We start from the raw sequence: 16029 nt of genomic DNA, 5'->3' as shown, positions 1-16029 counted from the left end.
TTTGTCAAAAAACTACGTGCAATCAATGTGTGCCTCTCTTGAAGGCAAGCAATGTATACTACCATATCTTTTAGTACGTAATGAATTATGTGAGCCATGACACATGAAATTGTAGGTCAATGAGTTATCTTTCAAATGCCACCGATTTTGTATCATTTAATATTTGAAGTAAAGCATTCTGGCCATTTTACCAGACACTAGTGTGCTTGTAAATATTAGAAACTTTGAACGTTCATAAATAATTTTGGCTTTAGATGTTAGTTTCGGTTATAGAAAAACTCTATTTCAAATGGGTATTTGAAAGAAAATTTAATTTTGTGGGTGTTTGAAACAATAATATATATTTATATAAAAAATTTCTTCCTTCAATATACAAAAGAAAATTAAAAAGATTATCCTTGTGTCACCACATGTTCACACTAGATACTAGATATATGTAATGATATAAATACCCTCGAAGATTTTTACTTAGGACAAAAGAAATATAAGGACTAAATAGGAATATAGAAAAAGCAAAATAAAAATCCCCAAATCAAAACCCTAACCAATCTAGGTTTTTTTTTTTATATAATACCCCACAAAGAGAGTGAGAGAGAGAGCAGAAATTTACTTTCAGAGAAACTAAAATTAGCTGTCGATTTTCGCTTTTGCTTCCATAGTTGAAGAAGGAAAAAGGGTCCTCAATTTCAACTCAGGGTAACAATTACTTCTTCTGTTTTGCAGTACTTCTTGTTAAATTATGTTTTATGTTTGTTTGATATGCAATTCAGCATTTTTCTGCTATTTTCGGGAACCCTTTTTGCGGTTTATACGGATTAGTTTTGTTTTGTTCTTTGCGATGCAACTGGATATCGAATTTTTGTGGATATACGTACATGGATCTGTTTGAAATGACCTGTGGATTTATGTTGTTGTTTTGTTTCCTTGAATAAGCTTGATTTTTGCTGCTTTAGAGGTTAAATGAGTTAGAGAGGATATATTGAGACTGTAGCACAATAATGTGGGTTTTTTTTAACCTTAAAGGAGAACATAGATGTGGGTTAGTTTGCTGATAGGTGAAAATTGAGACATTAGGCATTAAGTGGGACACCCAAGGGTGTGGCTTAGTGGTTAATGAAGTGGATTGAACACCCTGAAGTTTCAGGTTGAAATCACCGCGAAGACAAAAAAAACTAGATGTTGCTGGTGGGAGGTGGTAGGTATTATGTGGAATAGTTGAGGTGCTTTGTTGAAAATAAGTGGTTAATGGTGGATTGTTGTCATTGTTGAAAGGTATATGTTTGGGAAGAGTGCGGAATTGGGTTTCCAGGATGTATAGTACACTGAAATATTCTTGATTTTATGTTGGAGCATCTTCTTGGATAAAATAAAGTTCAATATTTAAAATTTCTTTGAACTAGAATTTGTAATAAAAGAGCTTATTTTTTTTCTCAAAAAAATAAGCTATCAAGCTATTCTGCTCTTGGATTGGTCTAGGAAGGTAGTAGGAGGATGGGAATTCATTGCACCATATTAGTACTTTTCTGTTTTTAGACTCTTACAGACTAATTGTTCTAAAACTGCAGTGGTACGACAGCAGACATTTTTTAAGAAATAGGTGATGTTTTGGAAAACTGTTTTCTTGAAATGTTTTCTGTGTTTAGCTGATGTGTGGAAAGAAAACATATTTATTAAACATGGATGATTATCCTTGTAGCAAGTTGCATATTTTGATGAAGATAAATTATAAAAGATTGATAATAATGTCGAAATGCTGGTTAGAGTAGTGATTTGAAGTTAACAGTTGAAACAGTTGGGTAGAACAATGATATCCACACATAGATTAAGGAAGTCAGTTTCTTTCCTTTTGGTGAAAAAATATTTTCAGGCAATTAAGCACCAGAAAATGTTTTCCATCATACAAATATACCTAGTTTGGACTTCAAAATCACTTATTATATCATGTATTTTCGAAGACCACAAAATAGTGTTCTTAACTTAGGGGCAATGCATGATCCAGATGCATTGTTCTCACCTTATACTCTTTCATCTCATCTATCTATCTATTTTAGGCGAAAGACTCTGGCTACTTTTCGACAAGGTTCTATTTGTTCTAGCTTTCCTGTCCCTTTCCCAACATAGAATGCTTCTCAGTTCTTAAATGTTCAAGAATTGATGTATTGAATAGTTGAGAATTCACCTTAAGCTGTAGAGCTCAAGGCTTCCTCCGTCCCAATGTGAGGTAGTTTGACTTGGCACGAAGTTTAAGGAAAAAGAAATACTTTTGAAATCTGTAGTCTAAAACAAGTTATAGATGTTGGTGTGGCTATAAGTCATTTTATTAAGGGTAAAATAGGTACTCTAAAGTTAAATTGTTACTGAATATTGAAATGCGTCATTCTTTTGGGGTTGACTTAAAAGAAAAGTGAGCATATAAATTGGGACAGGGAGTATATAGAAAGGAAATATTATGAAATTTAGTGATAAACCAATTGCTGGTGAAGTAGTTAAGACTGCATGATCGTGATGCTACTGAACTTGGGAGATAATAATTATGTTCTAAACGTTGGAATTTCGAGCAAAAATGGTTTTGATTTCTAATAAAAAAGCTTTGGTTTACTGTTACCATCCTAAAAAACAAGCTTAGGTTTAATGTAGTGGACAAGTAGTTCTGTACTTTTGAGCTCCTCTTGTGTGCTTTCCACTAGAAAATATAGTTGGAGAAAGAAACTCAGTGATCACTGGCTGAGATTTCTTAACTGGTCTCGACTTTGCAAATGGAATTTATTGTGTCACCAGTCAACTTAGTGACATACGCATCAAAGGAATATTTGGATTTGTCCACCACCCTCCCAAAAAAAAAGGACATCAGTGACGTGTATTTCTTAGTTATTGCCTTCAATGGTTGATCTCACTTTTTAACCGATTATTCAAGCTCATGGGTGTAAGCTATCAGATTTGTGTACTATTAATATTCACAGTCTAACATCATTAAGAGGCATATTAGACTTCTGCTTAAGCTAGCTATGAATTAATCTGCTTCTTGAGGTCAAGTTTTAACTCTAATGGTAGTAAACGACTCGCGGACTGTTCTGATATTGAGCAATGGTTTTCTAAAAAGTGCAGTCGAGGTTGCTCCTCTATCAGTACATTCACTGTATATCCATTAATTTACTGCAGGGAGGTCTCACTTACAGAATGGGACATGTATTTTGGAACTGGAATTATGTTTTATGGGGAGGGGTCTGGTGGGATCTAAACCTTGATGAACATCCCATTAAGCATTCTATTTTCCCTGCTATTGCCTGGGGATAGATTAAGCCTTTCATAATCTCCTCTCCTCTCTCTTTTTCTCTTTCCTTGTATTCTTTTATTTTTCTTTCTTTTCCTTGTTCCATTGTTATGAATGCATTGGTCCTAATTATAGTTTAAACTAAAGGCTGACTTTCCTTCAGAAATCAATCAGTATCTACCTTTTATGGAATTCATTGGTTCATTGTTTTTGCACCTGATGGAGGATATTACCCTCTTGATAGTCATTCAGTATTCTTCTCTTGCCTGTCTTTGTTTGTATTGGTAAAATTTAGTCAGCCTTTTACTGAAAATTGACATTGGAACTCCTTGGCCATTTCTCATGGAACAAGTTCAATTGAGATATTCTTTACTCTGGAAATCCTCTTGGCCTTTCATTTTGGTTCAGCCTGTCCACATTTTTCTTCTTTCTTTTGCAAATGCTTCCGGCTTCTGTGGTTCCATCAGAGTTGCAGCGCCAGATTATCTTCCTAGAAATATAAGATGCCGAGAACAAGGGCCAGTGCTGCAGCTATTAAATCTGAACCTGAGAAACCTGTTGAGACCGAAGAGCATGTTGACTTTGAAGGTGATAATGAAGAAGAGGAAGAGATTGAGTATGAAGAGGTAGAAGAAGAGGTGGAAATGGAAGAGGAAGAAGAAGAGGAGGTCGAAGAGGAGGTGGAAGAAGAAGAAGAGGAGGAGGAGGAGGAAAATGGAAGTGATGGAACTGGTGAAGGAAAGGGGTCAGAGGATGTAAAAATGAAAGTTGATGCAGATGCTGAGGATATGGAGAAAAAGCATGCTGAGCTCCTCGCCCTTCCTCCTCATGGTTCAGAAGTGTACATAGGTGGTGTTACTCATGATGTTTCTGAGGCAGATGTGAGGGAATTTTGTGAGACAATTGGGGAAGTTACAGAGGTAAATTCTTTTCTTGTTCATTATCTGTTCTTTATTGGTATCCCAATTTTAACGGATGACATGCATGAAAATGCCAGGTAAGAATAATGAAAGGGAAGGACTCAACTCAGAACAAAGGATATGCATTTGTTACCTATAGAAACAAGGAATTGGCATCCAAGGCTATTAAAGAGCTCAACAACACTGAGCTGAAGGTACGTAAAATGCTAAATTTCTCAACTGGTTCTGTGCTTTTTTGTTGTCTCTCATCCTTCCTTGTTTATTCAAATCATTTATTTTACAGTTTACAGTCCTGATGTGCATTTCTGAAAGTGAATGGTAATTCATCTGTTTTCTTGTTTCCAACTCTTTGGATTCTCTAACACAGCTGTTTCTGTATCAGGGAAAAAGGGTCAAATGTTCTCCAGCTCAAGCTAAACATAAGTTATTCATTGGTAATGTTCCTAGAACCTGGGGAGAGGAAGACATGAGGACAGCTGTAACAAATGTAGGGCCTGGGGTTATTACTATTGAGTTAGTGAAGGTAGAACCTGACTTTTTTTTGACATATGTTTATTTAGTCCATTTTCTCACCTTTTGGTACAGTTCTTTATTGGCATTAGGTGTACATATACTGCTCCACGTTAGTTACTCTTCCAATTATATCCTGTTCATGGAAAGAAAATTAACCCCCCGTTCCCTCTCTCTATATATGCAAGAAAAAACTATTTTGTTGCTTTAACATTTTTTTCTACTTTTATGATGCAGGATCCTCTGAATTCCGGTAAAAATCGTGGATTCGCTTTTATAGAATATTACAATCATGCATGTGCAGAGTATTCAAGACAAGAGATGTCAAATTCAGATTTTAAGCTTGATGATAATGCACCAACTGTTAGCTGGGCTGATCCCAAAAATGCTGAAACTGCTTCTTCACAGGTTCTACTTTAGAACTCTTGCTAATTTTATCTTTCCTCTGCATACAAACTAATATGCTGCAGGGTGCTTTCTTAAGATACTCGCACATATGGTGATTTCTATTCAACATAATTCTTCTGGGTTATATGTTGGTAAAGTCTCTTTCCAACAAGGAATATATCTGTGAACATTTCTTCTCCTGCAAAGCTCCCCCTTCACCCAAACCCCATAACTAAAAGGACTAAAATATTGTCGTAGTTCCAACTGATTAACATACAATGCTTTTGGGCATATATGTATTCTTCTTTGCTTTAGGGATTTCATTTGGGGTATTTTATCCTAAGTTGATGTACTACCAAGTAGCTATATTCCCTTAAGAATGGTTTATTGTTTGGTGCATAAAACACTGCAATATGGTCCAGCTTGGTTAATTGGCAAATGCCTGAAGATGTGGAATTATAATGTAAGCATCATGTTTTGTCTCCTTTGGAACTCTATAGGTTAAGGCAGTGTATGTGAAGAACTTGCCCAAACACATTAACCAAGACAAGCTAAGAGAGTTGTTTGAACATCATGGGAAAATTACGAAAGTAGTTCTTCCTCCAGCTAAACCAGGGCAAGAACAGAGCAGATATGGCTTTGTTCACTTTGCTGATAGGTCAAGTGCTATGAGGGCCCTGAAGAACACTGAGAAATATGAAATAGATGGTATATCTGTTTCCACTTCTTTCTTTGGATTGGAGTTCACTTCATACAACAAAATGTATAGTGACACTGATGCATTGCTGCTCTTTTGGATCAGGGAAAATTCTGGAGTGTTCACTTGCAAAGCCTCAGGTAGATCAAAAATCTTCAGGAGGATCAAGCTCACAAAAGGGAGCCACACTTCCAACTTACCCTCCTCGTATTGGATATGGCATGATGGGAACCCCTTATGGTGCGCTAGGTGCAGGTTTTGGTGCAGGATATGGTGGTCCAGGTGTAGCCCAAGTAAGAGCTTTTTTCATGGCTTTGATAGTGAATGCTTGTGTTTGCCGCTGATGTTCTTATCTTTTCATAAATTTTGTTATATTTAGGTCATTACATTTTAATACTAAATATTTGTCTTGTAAAAATACATAGTTTTGAAAACTACACTTCTCCCTACATGGAGATGTGTGTCTTCCAAGGAAAGACTCCGGAATAGTACCTAGGCATAGTGAAGTGTACAAATGGAGTTTTAATGAGTTAATAACGTTTATATATGTATCATTTGCATATGTAATTTTTTTTCTTCATGGAGATGTGTCTTCCAAAGGAAAGACTCCGCAATAGTACCTAGGCATAGTTGAAGTGTACAAATGGAGTTTTAATCCCAATGAGTTAATAACGTTTATATATATATCATTTGCATATGTAATTTTTTTTCTTCTGCTGTATTCTTAACTTAGTTTACATTGATCATGAGCGGTTATTTGGTTTTTGGGACAACTTAAATCTTAACCTTCGGAAAGAAGTTTTTTTGAGGCAACTTTGCTCCACGTGATATTAGGTCTACTTTGTTTCTTCTTATCACCTTTAATTATCACGTTGTTGAACCATAATATTCAGTGATTGATACCTGCCCCACCCATCCCAACAAAGTAAAAGAAAAAAGATATTCGTTGTTTGGATAATTTTTAACATTTGATCCCCTTGGCTTTAGCATAGCGGAGTGCGCAACACGAGATGTGTAGGTTATGCGCACATAATGGGTTCGAATCTTGCTGCACAAAAGCTTGGTATTCTAGTGCAGAAGTATAAAGGGATGGGCCCATTATCCATTGAGTTTCGTACTGCATGCTACTAGCCCTCAATGATTTTCCCATTATAAAAGAATAATCTTAAATAAGTTTACTGTGGATTTGTAGCTTGTAAGCAAAGTATTCAGTTGCTAGGGTCTGTTAGTTTATTTTGTGGCAAGTTGTGTGGCGCTTCTATTAATGATGAATATGATTTATCATCTACACAATGTTGTCAACTGTGTCCAATATGTAAAGCAAAAACCGTGGAGATAACCTGTTTCCGATGTATTAATATTACATATGCACAAGTTTTTTCAGAGACCAAGAAATACCTATTTCAAGATTTCAGTTTTGATTAAATCTAAATAGATGAAAATCACTGCCCTTTTATTGTCATCCTCTTGTATAGCTTGTGGTTAGATAGATTTGTGAATCTGCAGCTTTACTAACACTCCGTGCTCCTCACTTCACAGCCAATGGTTTATGGAAGAGGAGCTACACCTGGTGGTTTGGCAATGATGCCGATGCTTTTACCTGATGGAAGGATTGGATATGTCCTGTAAGTACAACCTGTCTATATCAGTTGCTTCGCAAAGCGTGATAATGAATGGAAAAGTCCAATCTGATTTTATGATATAAAGGAAAACTAGTGTCCAGGAGCAAAACAACTTCTTTCTGTATTTTCTGAACTCCATTTATTGTGAGTCATGGCTGAAATTCACGAAATAGAAGACCATTAATGCCATATTATCTAAAGACAGGCGCACCTCTAGTGAAGCATTAGATACTATAGTAGTAGTAATAGGGTGTTTAATTAGGTTCCATCAGAAGTGCTTGTTCTCAAATGCTTCAATGGTATTTAGCTTGTTTTCGTTGTACTATTTCTGATCTCTCTTTCCCATCCAGGCAACAACCAGGAGTTATGCATTCTCCTCCTCCAACATCACGAGGTGGACGTAGTGGTGGAGGCAGTTCAAGTGACGGAAGGCGGGGTGACAGTGGTGGAAGAGGGCGTCCCCGTTACAACCCATACTAGGTGTAAATGAACGCCGTTGATGTTATAAAGCACAATGTTTGCTGTCACTTTGACAATTAAGCTATTTGACTGATGTGTTTGTAGCCTGTTTAAAGAATTGACTCTCATCTCTACTCTCTTTGACAAATTCTGTTCTTCTCTGTTAAAGTAAGTCTCTTATTTTTGCACATCTCTGTGCTCCTTATTTTCACTTCGGTAGGAGTAAATATTTATCTTTGCTCTAGAAAATTTTCTATTTATTTGAATGGTGCTGTTTGGGGTTAAGTTTGCACACACCTCGACTATTTCACTTGTTAACGTGTAGTGAGGAAAATGTGTTCCTTAGTCATACAGTTTCACCAACTTTATGATTACTGAGCCATACTCTTAAGACGCGTTTGCTTTGTAAATTAAGTTATATTGTGATTATAGTGATAATTATAATATAAAAAAAAAACGAAGTCCATGAGATATAATATATAACTTGTGATTTTAAACTAGNCTATTTCTGATCTCTCTTTCCCATCCAGGCAACAACCAGGAGTTATGCATTCTCCTCCTCCAACATCACGAGGTGGACGTAGTGGTGGAGGCAGTTCAAGTGACGGAAGGCGGGGTGACAGTGGTGGAAGAGGGCGTCCCCGTTACAACCCATACTAGGTGTAAATGAACGCCGTTGATGTTATAAAGCACAATGTTTGCTGCAACTTTGACAATTAAGCTATTTGACTGATGTATCTGTAGCCTGTTTAAAGAATTGACTCTCATCTCTACTCTCTTTGACAAATTCTGTTATTCTCTGTTAAAGTAAGTCTCTTATTTTTGCACATCTCTGTTGTCACGTCCCGCCACATCACAGTGAAATTTTGTGTCCGAATAGGGGCGGAAGGGTCTAGAGTTGTGGAGAGGTTTTCGGAAGACTCTAGAACCCTTTAGATTATTCAATAAGGCTAGAGAATTCTCTAGAATAACTTAGAAGGCAGTGGAAGGTCCTAGATAGTTTCCAAGAAAGCCTTAGAATTCTCTAAAATGTGTAGAGAATTCTAGAAGAGGGACTAGATATTCTCTTGGAAAACTTTAGAATTTCCTAGAATTAGTAGAAGATTTTAGGGAGGGATCAAAGTGTAAATAGTTTAGGGACTTGTAAAGTAAATATTAATTACATTTTAGTCCCTAGAAGGTAGTATAAATAGAGGTGCCCCTCATTTACAAGGCACCAACCAAGCAAGCAACCAAGAAAGCAAGTGTAAAGCAATCTTCCAAGCTTAATACAAAGCCTTCTTCTAAACTTTTCAAATCTTTCTAAGTCTTCCTTTTCATTCTCTTAGCGATCTTAGTTTCAAAAGGGCATACTTGAGATTACAAGATTTTGAAAAACTAGTGAGTAAGTTGTCAAGTGCCGCACGGAGCTTTAGTAAGATTCTAAGTCCGTGTGCTCCCTATTTTCACTTCAGTAGGAGTAAATATTTATCTTTGCTCTAGAAAATTTTCTATTTATTTGAATGGTGTTGTTTGGGTTAAAGTTTGCACACACCTCGACTATTTCACTTGTCAACGTATAGTGAGGAAAATGTGTTCATTAGTCATACAGTTTCACCAACTTTATGATAACTGAGCCATACTCTTAAGACGCGTTTGTTTTGTGAATAAGTTATATTGTGATTCTAGTGATAATTCTAATACCAAAAAAAAAAAAACAAAATCCATGAGATATAATATAGAACTTGTGATTTTAAACTAGATAAACTTATATGTTGCCATTTTATTGTTGTAGTATTAGTTAAGTTTTGTGTAAGGTATAAAAGTCAATATAACTTATATCATGTTTGGTTGATAGGATTTTAAATGTTGTATAAAAGTTATTCATATTTAAATTTTATACGGTGTTTGGTTGCATTTTTTGTAATCCTACATAATTAATTATTACCTACAAAAATTATGAGGAAATTTATGTGTAAGTTCTGAGGGAATCTATGTATAAATTCTACGGGATAAAAGGTGGAATAAGTTACGTAGATATTACTTATACATGTATTAAAATAGTAAATTACACATTTACCCCTATTGATTTATGTTTGGAATATTACATACACACGAAAAATTAAGAAATTTGCGTGATTCTTAAAAAAGGGATTGTAAATGCACAAATGGAGCAAAAGAAAGGATGTGAATATAAGTCAAGGTTCCCCCACTCAATACAGATGTCCTAATAAAGTTTTTGAGAAATTTTTTTTTGGTGCTCCGGGTGTCAGATCCATGGGTATTAACACACAAAAAATTGAGAAATCTGCGCGATTCCTAAAAAAGTGTCTATAAATGAGGAAATGGGAGCAAAAGAAATGGTGTGAGTATAGGTGAATGTTCCCCAACTCAATACAGAGATCCTCATAAAGTATTTTGAGAAAAAATTGGGTGCTCTGGACGCCAGATCCATAGGCTAATACACACGAAAAATTGAAGAATTTGCACGATTCCTAAAAAAAGGTTTGTAAATGAGGAAATGGGCATGAAAAAAATAATGTGAGTGTGTGAGTATACGTGAAAGTTCCCAACTCAATACAAAGATCCTTATAAAATTTTTTGAGAATTTTTTTTTGGGTGCTTCGGGCGCCAGATCCATGAGCTAATACACAGGAAAAATTGAGAAATTTGCTCAATTCTTAAACAAGGGCCTTTAAATGTGGAAATGGGCGTAAAAAAATGGTGTGAGTATATGTGAAGGTTCCCCAACTCAATACCGAGGTCCTTATAACGTTTTTTGAGAAAAAAAATTTAGGTGCTCCGGATGCCAGATCCTTGGGCAAATACACACAAAGCATTGAGAAAATTTGCACAATTCCATAAAAAGGGCCTGTAAATACGAAAATGGGCGGGAAGAAATGGTGCGAGTATTCGTGAAGGTTCCCCAACTTAATACGGAGGTCGACATAAAGTTTTTTGAGAAAAAAAGTTTTGGGTGCTCCGAGCGCCAGATCAATGGGCTAATATACCCACGAAAAATTGAGGAATTTGCGTGATTTCTAAAATAGGGCTTGTAAATGCAGAAATGGAAGCAAACAAAATGTTGTGAGTATACGTGAAGGATCTCAAACTCAACACAGAGGTCCTCATAAGGTTTTTTGAGAAAAAAATTTGGGTGCTCTAGGCGCCAAATCCATAGGCTAATACACATGAAAAATTTAAAAATTTGCACGATTTCTAAAAACGGGCCTATACATGCGGTAATGAGTGTGAAACAAATGGTGTGAGTATACGTGAAGGTTCCCCAATTCAATACAGAGGTCCTCATAAAGTTTTTTGAGAAAAAAAATTTGGGTGCTCCGAGCGCCAGATCCATTGACTAATTAACACACGAAAAGTTAAAAAATTTGCTCGATTCTTAAAAAAGGGCCTGTAAATGCGGTAATGGGCAAGAAAAAAAATGGTGTGAGTATACGTGAATGTTCCCTAACTCAATACGGAGGTACTCATAAAGTTTTTTGAGAATTTTTTTTTGGGTGCTCCGGCCGTCAAATCCATGGACTAATACACACGAAAAATTCAGAAATTTGTGTGATTCCTAAAAAAGGGACTATAAATGAGAAAATGGGCGCGAAAATAATTGTGTGAGTATATGTGTAGGTTCACGAACTCAATACAAAGGTCCTCATAAAGTTTTTTGATAAAAAAAATTTGGGTGCTCCGGGCAACATATCCATGGGCTAATACACACAAAAAATATGAGAAATTTGTGCGATTCCTAAAAGAGGTTCTCTAAATGTGGAAATGGACGTGAAAAAAATGGTGTGAGTACACGTGAAGGTTGCCCAACTCAGTACGGAGGTCCTCATAAAGTTTTCTAAGGAAAAAAGTTTGGGTGCTACGGGTGCCAAATCCATGGGCTAATACACACGAAAAATTACGAAATTTGCGCGATTCCTAAAATTGGGCATGTGATTAAGGAAATGGTCGTGAAAAAAATAGTGTGAGTATACGTGAAGGTTCCCCAACTCAATACGGAGGTCCTCATAAAGTTTTTGGGGAAAATAATTTTGGTACTCCGGGCACCAGATACATGGGGTAATACACACGAAAAATTGAGGAATTTATGCGATGTCTAAAAAAGGGCCTGTAAATGCATAAATGAGAAAAAATAGTATAAGTATACATGAAGGTTCACCAACTCAATAGGGAGGTTCTCTTAAAGTCTTTTGAGAAATTTTTTTTGGATGCTCCGGGCACCAAATCAATGCGCTAATACAAACAAAATTTGAGAAATTTGCGCAATTTCTAAAATAGGGCTTGTAAATGAGGAAATGGCCACGAAAAAAATGGTGCGAGTATACGTGAAGGTTCGCCACCTCAGTACGGAGGTACTCATAAAGTTTTTTGAGAAAAAAATTTTATGTGCTCCGGGCGCAAGATTCATGGGCTAATACACACGAAAAATTGAGGAATTTGCGCGATTCCTAAAAATGGCCTGTAAATGAGGAAACTGGACGCAAAAAAATGGTGTGACTATACGTGAAGGTTCCCCAACTTAATACGGAGGTCCTGATAAAGTTTTTTGAGAAAAAAAAATTGGGAGCTCTGGACGCTAGATTCATGGGCTAATACACACGAAAAATTGAGAAATTTGAGCGATTTCTAAAAATGGGACTCTAAATGCGGAAATGTGCGCGAAAAAAATGGTGTGAGTATACGTGAAGGTTCCCCAACTCAATACAAAGGTCCTCATAATTTTTTTGAGAATTTTTTTTGGGTGATCTAGAGACCAGATCCATGGGATAATACACACAACAGATTGAAGAATCTTCGCGATTCCTAAAAAAAGCTTGTAAATGCGAAAATGGGTGCGAAAAAATTATTGTGATCGTGAAGGTTCCCCATTTTAATACGGAGGTCCTCATAAAGATTTTTGCTAAAAAAAATTTGGGTGCTCCGGGCGCCAAATCAATGGGATAATAATACACACGAAAAATTGGAAATTTGCGCGATTCCTAAAAAAGGGCCTGTAAATGTGGAAATCAGCGCGAAAAAAATTGTGTGAATATACATAAAGGTTCCCTAACTCAATACGGAGGTCCTTATAATGTTTTTTGAGAAAAAAAATTTGGGTGCTCCCGGCGTCTGATCCGTGGGCTAATACACAAAAAAATTGAGAAATTTGTACGATTCCTAAAAAAGGGCGTGTAAATACGAAATTGGGCGCGAAAAAAATGGTGTGAATATTCGTGAAAGTTCTCTAACTTAATACAGAGGTCTTCATAAAGGTTTTTGAGAAAAGAAATGTGGTTGCTCCGAATGTCAGATGCATTGGATAATATACACAAAAAATTGAAGAATTTGCGCGATTCCTAAAAAAAGAATTGTAAAAGAAGAAATGGGAGCGAAAAAATGGTGTGATATAAGTGATGGTTCCCCAACTCAATACGGAGGTCATCAAAAAGTTTTTTGAGAAAAAACATTAAGGTGCTCCGGGAGTCTGATCTATGAACTAAAAAGATGGTGTGAGTATACGTGAAGGTTCCTTAACTCAATACGGAGGTCCTCATAAGATTTTTTGGGGAAAAAACTTTGGCTGCTCCGAGCGCCAGATTTATGGAGTTAACACACAAAAAAATAAGGAATTTGCGCGATTCCTAAAAAAGGACATGTAAATGCGGTAATGATCACGAAAAAATGGTGTGAGTAAACATGAAGGTTCTTCAACTTAGTACGTAGATCCTCATAAAGTCTTTTGAGAAAACAAATTTAGGTGCTCCGGGCACCAAATCCATAGGCCTTAACACACGAAAAATTGAGGAATTTGCGCATTTCCTAAAAAGGAACATGTAAATGCAGAAATGAGCGTGAAAAATTGGTATAAGTATACGTGAAGGTTCCCCAACACAATATGGAGGTCCTCATAAAGTTTTTTTGAGAAAAAAATTTGGGTGCTCTGGGCGCCAGATCCATGGGATAATATACACACAAAAAGTTGAGGAATTTCTGCGATTTCTAAATAAGGGGATGTTCATGCGGAAATATGCGCGAAAAAAATAGTGTGAATATATGTAAATGTTCCCCAACTCAATAAAGAGGTCCTCATAAAGTTTTTTGAAAAAAAAAATTGGATACTCGGACGCCAGATCCATGGGTTAATACACAAAAAAAAATAAATTGCGCAATCCTTAAAATAGGGCCTGTAATTGCGAAAATGGGTGTAAAAAAAATTGTGTGAGTATTCGTGAAGGTTCCCTAATTTAACACGGAGGTTCTCAAAAAGTTTTTTGTGAAAAAAATTTTGGTTGTTCCGGACGCCAGATCCATAAGCTAATACACACGAAAAATTGAGAATGTGTGCGATTCCTAAAAAAGGACCTATATATGATGAAATGAGCGTAAAATAAACTGATGTTAGTATACGTGAAGGTTACCCAACTCAATACGGAAGTACTCATAAAGTTTTTTGAGAAAAAAAGTTAAGGTGCTCCGGGAACTAGAGAGATGAGCTAAAACAGAAGAAAAGTTGAGAAATTTGCGCAATTTCTAAAAAAGGGCCTGTAGATACGGAAATGGGCATGAAAAAAATAGTGTGAGTATACGTGAAGGTTCCCCATCTCAGTACGGAGGTCCTCATAAAGCTTTTGGGGAAAAAAAATTTGGTGCTTCGAGCACCAGATACATGGTGTAATACACACGAAAAATTAAGAAATTTATGTGATTTCTAAAAAAGGGTCTGTAAATTCAAAATGAGCTCGAAAAAAATGGTGTGAGTTTACATGAAGGTTCCCTAATTCAATACGGAGGTCCTCATAAAGTCTTTTGAGAAAAAAATTGGGCGCTCCGATCACCAAATTCATGGGCAAATCCAAACAAAAATTGAGAAATTTGCGTGATTCATAAAAAGTACATGTAAATAAGGAAATGGACGCGAAAAAAATGGTATGCGTATATATAGTGGTTCGCCAATTCATTACGGATGTACTCATAAAATTTTCTGAGAAAAATTGTTTTTGATGCTCCAGGCACATATCCATGGGAAAATACACAAAAGATTGAGGAATTTGCGCGATTCCTAAAAAAAAGCATGTAAATGCGAAAATGTGCGTGAAACAATGGTGTGAATATATGTAAAGATTTCCCAACTAAATACGGAGGTACTAGTAAAGTTGTTTGAGAAAAAGAAGTATGAGTGCTCCGGGAGCCGGATCCATGGGCTAATACACACGAAAAATTGAGAAATTTGCACGATTCCTAAAAAAGGGTGCGAAAAAAATGGTGTAAGTATACGTGAAGGTTCCCCAACTCAATATAGAGGTCCTCATAAAGTTTTTTTAGAAAACAATTTTTGATGCTTCGAACGCCAGATCCATGAGCTAATATACATAAAAATTTGAGTAATTTGTGCGATTCCTAAAAATGGCCTGTAAATGATGAAATGGACGCAAGAAAAATGATATGAGTATACGTGAAGTTTCCCCAACTCAATACGGAGGTCCTCATAAAGTTTTTTGAGAAAAAGATTCAAGTAGCACCAGGAGTCGGATCCATGGGCTAATACATAAGAAAAATTGAGGAATTTGAGTGATTATAAAAAAGGGCCAGAAAATACGAAAATGGGCGCGAAAAAGTGGTGTTAGTATATGTGAAGGTTCCCCAACTCAATACGGAGGTCCTCATAAAATTTTGTAAGAAAATTTTTTTGGGTGCTCCGGGTGCCAAATCCATGTGCTTATACACATGAAAAATTGAGAAATTGGCGCGATTCATAAAAAAGGGCATGTAAATAACAAAATGGGAGCAAAAAAAATGATGTGGGTATATGTGAAGGTACCCCAACTCAATATGGAGGTCCTCATAAAGTTTTTTAGGGAAAAAACTTTGGGTGCTCCGGACGCCAGATCCATGGGCTATTGCACACAAAAAATTGAGTTATTTGCACGATTCCTAAAAGAGGGCCTGTAAATGCATAAATGGGAGTGTAAAAATAGTGTGAGTATAAATGAAGGTTTCCCAACGCAATACGGAGGTCGTCATAAAGTCTTTTGAGAAAAAAAATTTGGGTGTTCCAGATACCAAATTCATGGGCTAATACAAATAAAAATTGAGAAATTTGCGTGATTCCTTTAAATGGGCCTGTAAATGAGGAAATAGACGCGAAAAAAATTGTATGAGTATATGTGATGGTTCGCTAACTAA

General features: G+C 36.3%; 1 protein-coding gene across 4 annotated transcripts; it reads left to right on the top strand.

Moving 5' to 3' along the window:
- The first annotated feature begins 500 nt into the window (after positions 1–500).
- Positions 501–8659, top strand: LOC125870274 (heterogeneous nuclear ribonucleoprotein Q). Of its 4 annotated transcripts, none has more exons than XM_049550668.1 (9): positions 501–696; positions 3160–4191; positions 4269–4385; positions 4574–4714; positions 4939–5109; positions 5589–5796; positions 5891–6078; positions 7325–7410; positions 7758–8126. In XM_049550668.1, the coding sequence occupies exons 2-9, from the start codon at positions 3775–3777 to the stop codon at positions 7885–7887; spliced, it is 1458 nt and encodes a 485-aa protein (XP_049406625.1). In that variant the 5' UTR covers positions 501–696; positions 3160–3774; the 3' UTR covers positions 7888–8126. The 4 variants fall into 4 exon arrangements, with proteins under 4 accessions (XP_049406625.1, XP_049406627.1, XP_049406628.1 ...); XM_049550670.1 differs by having other exon boundaries at positions 569–696; positions 3739–4191; XM_049550671.1 differs by lacking the exon at positions 501–696 and adding an exon at positions 8457–8659 and having other exon boundaries at positions 2836–4191; positions 7758–7814.
- The last annotated feature ends 7370 nt before the right edge of the window (positions 8660–16029 follow it).

Source organism: Solanum stenotomum, chromosome 7 (assembly GCF_019186545.1).
Source record: "Solanum stenotomum isolate F172 chromosome 7, ASM1918654v1, whole genome shotgun sequence".
Classification (NCBI taxonomy): Eukaryota; Viridiplantae; Streptophyta; class Magnoliopsida; order Solanales; family Solanaceae; genus Solanum; species Solanum stenotomum.
Note: the sequence above shows the minus strand (reverse complement) of the source record. Positions and strands in the feature narration are given on the sequence as shown.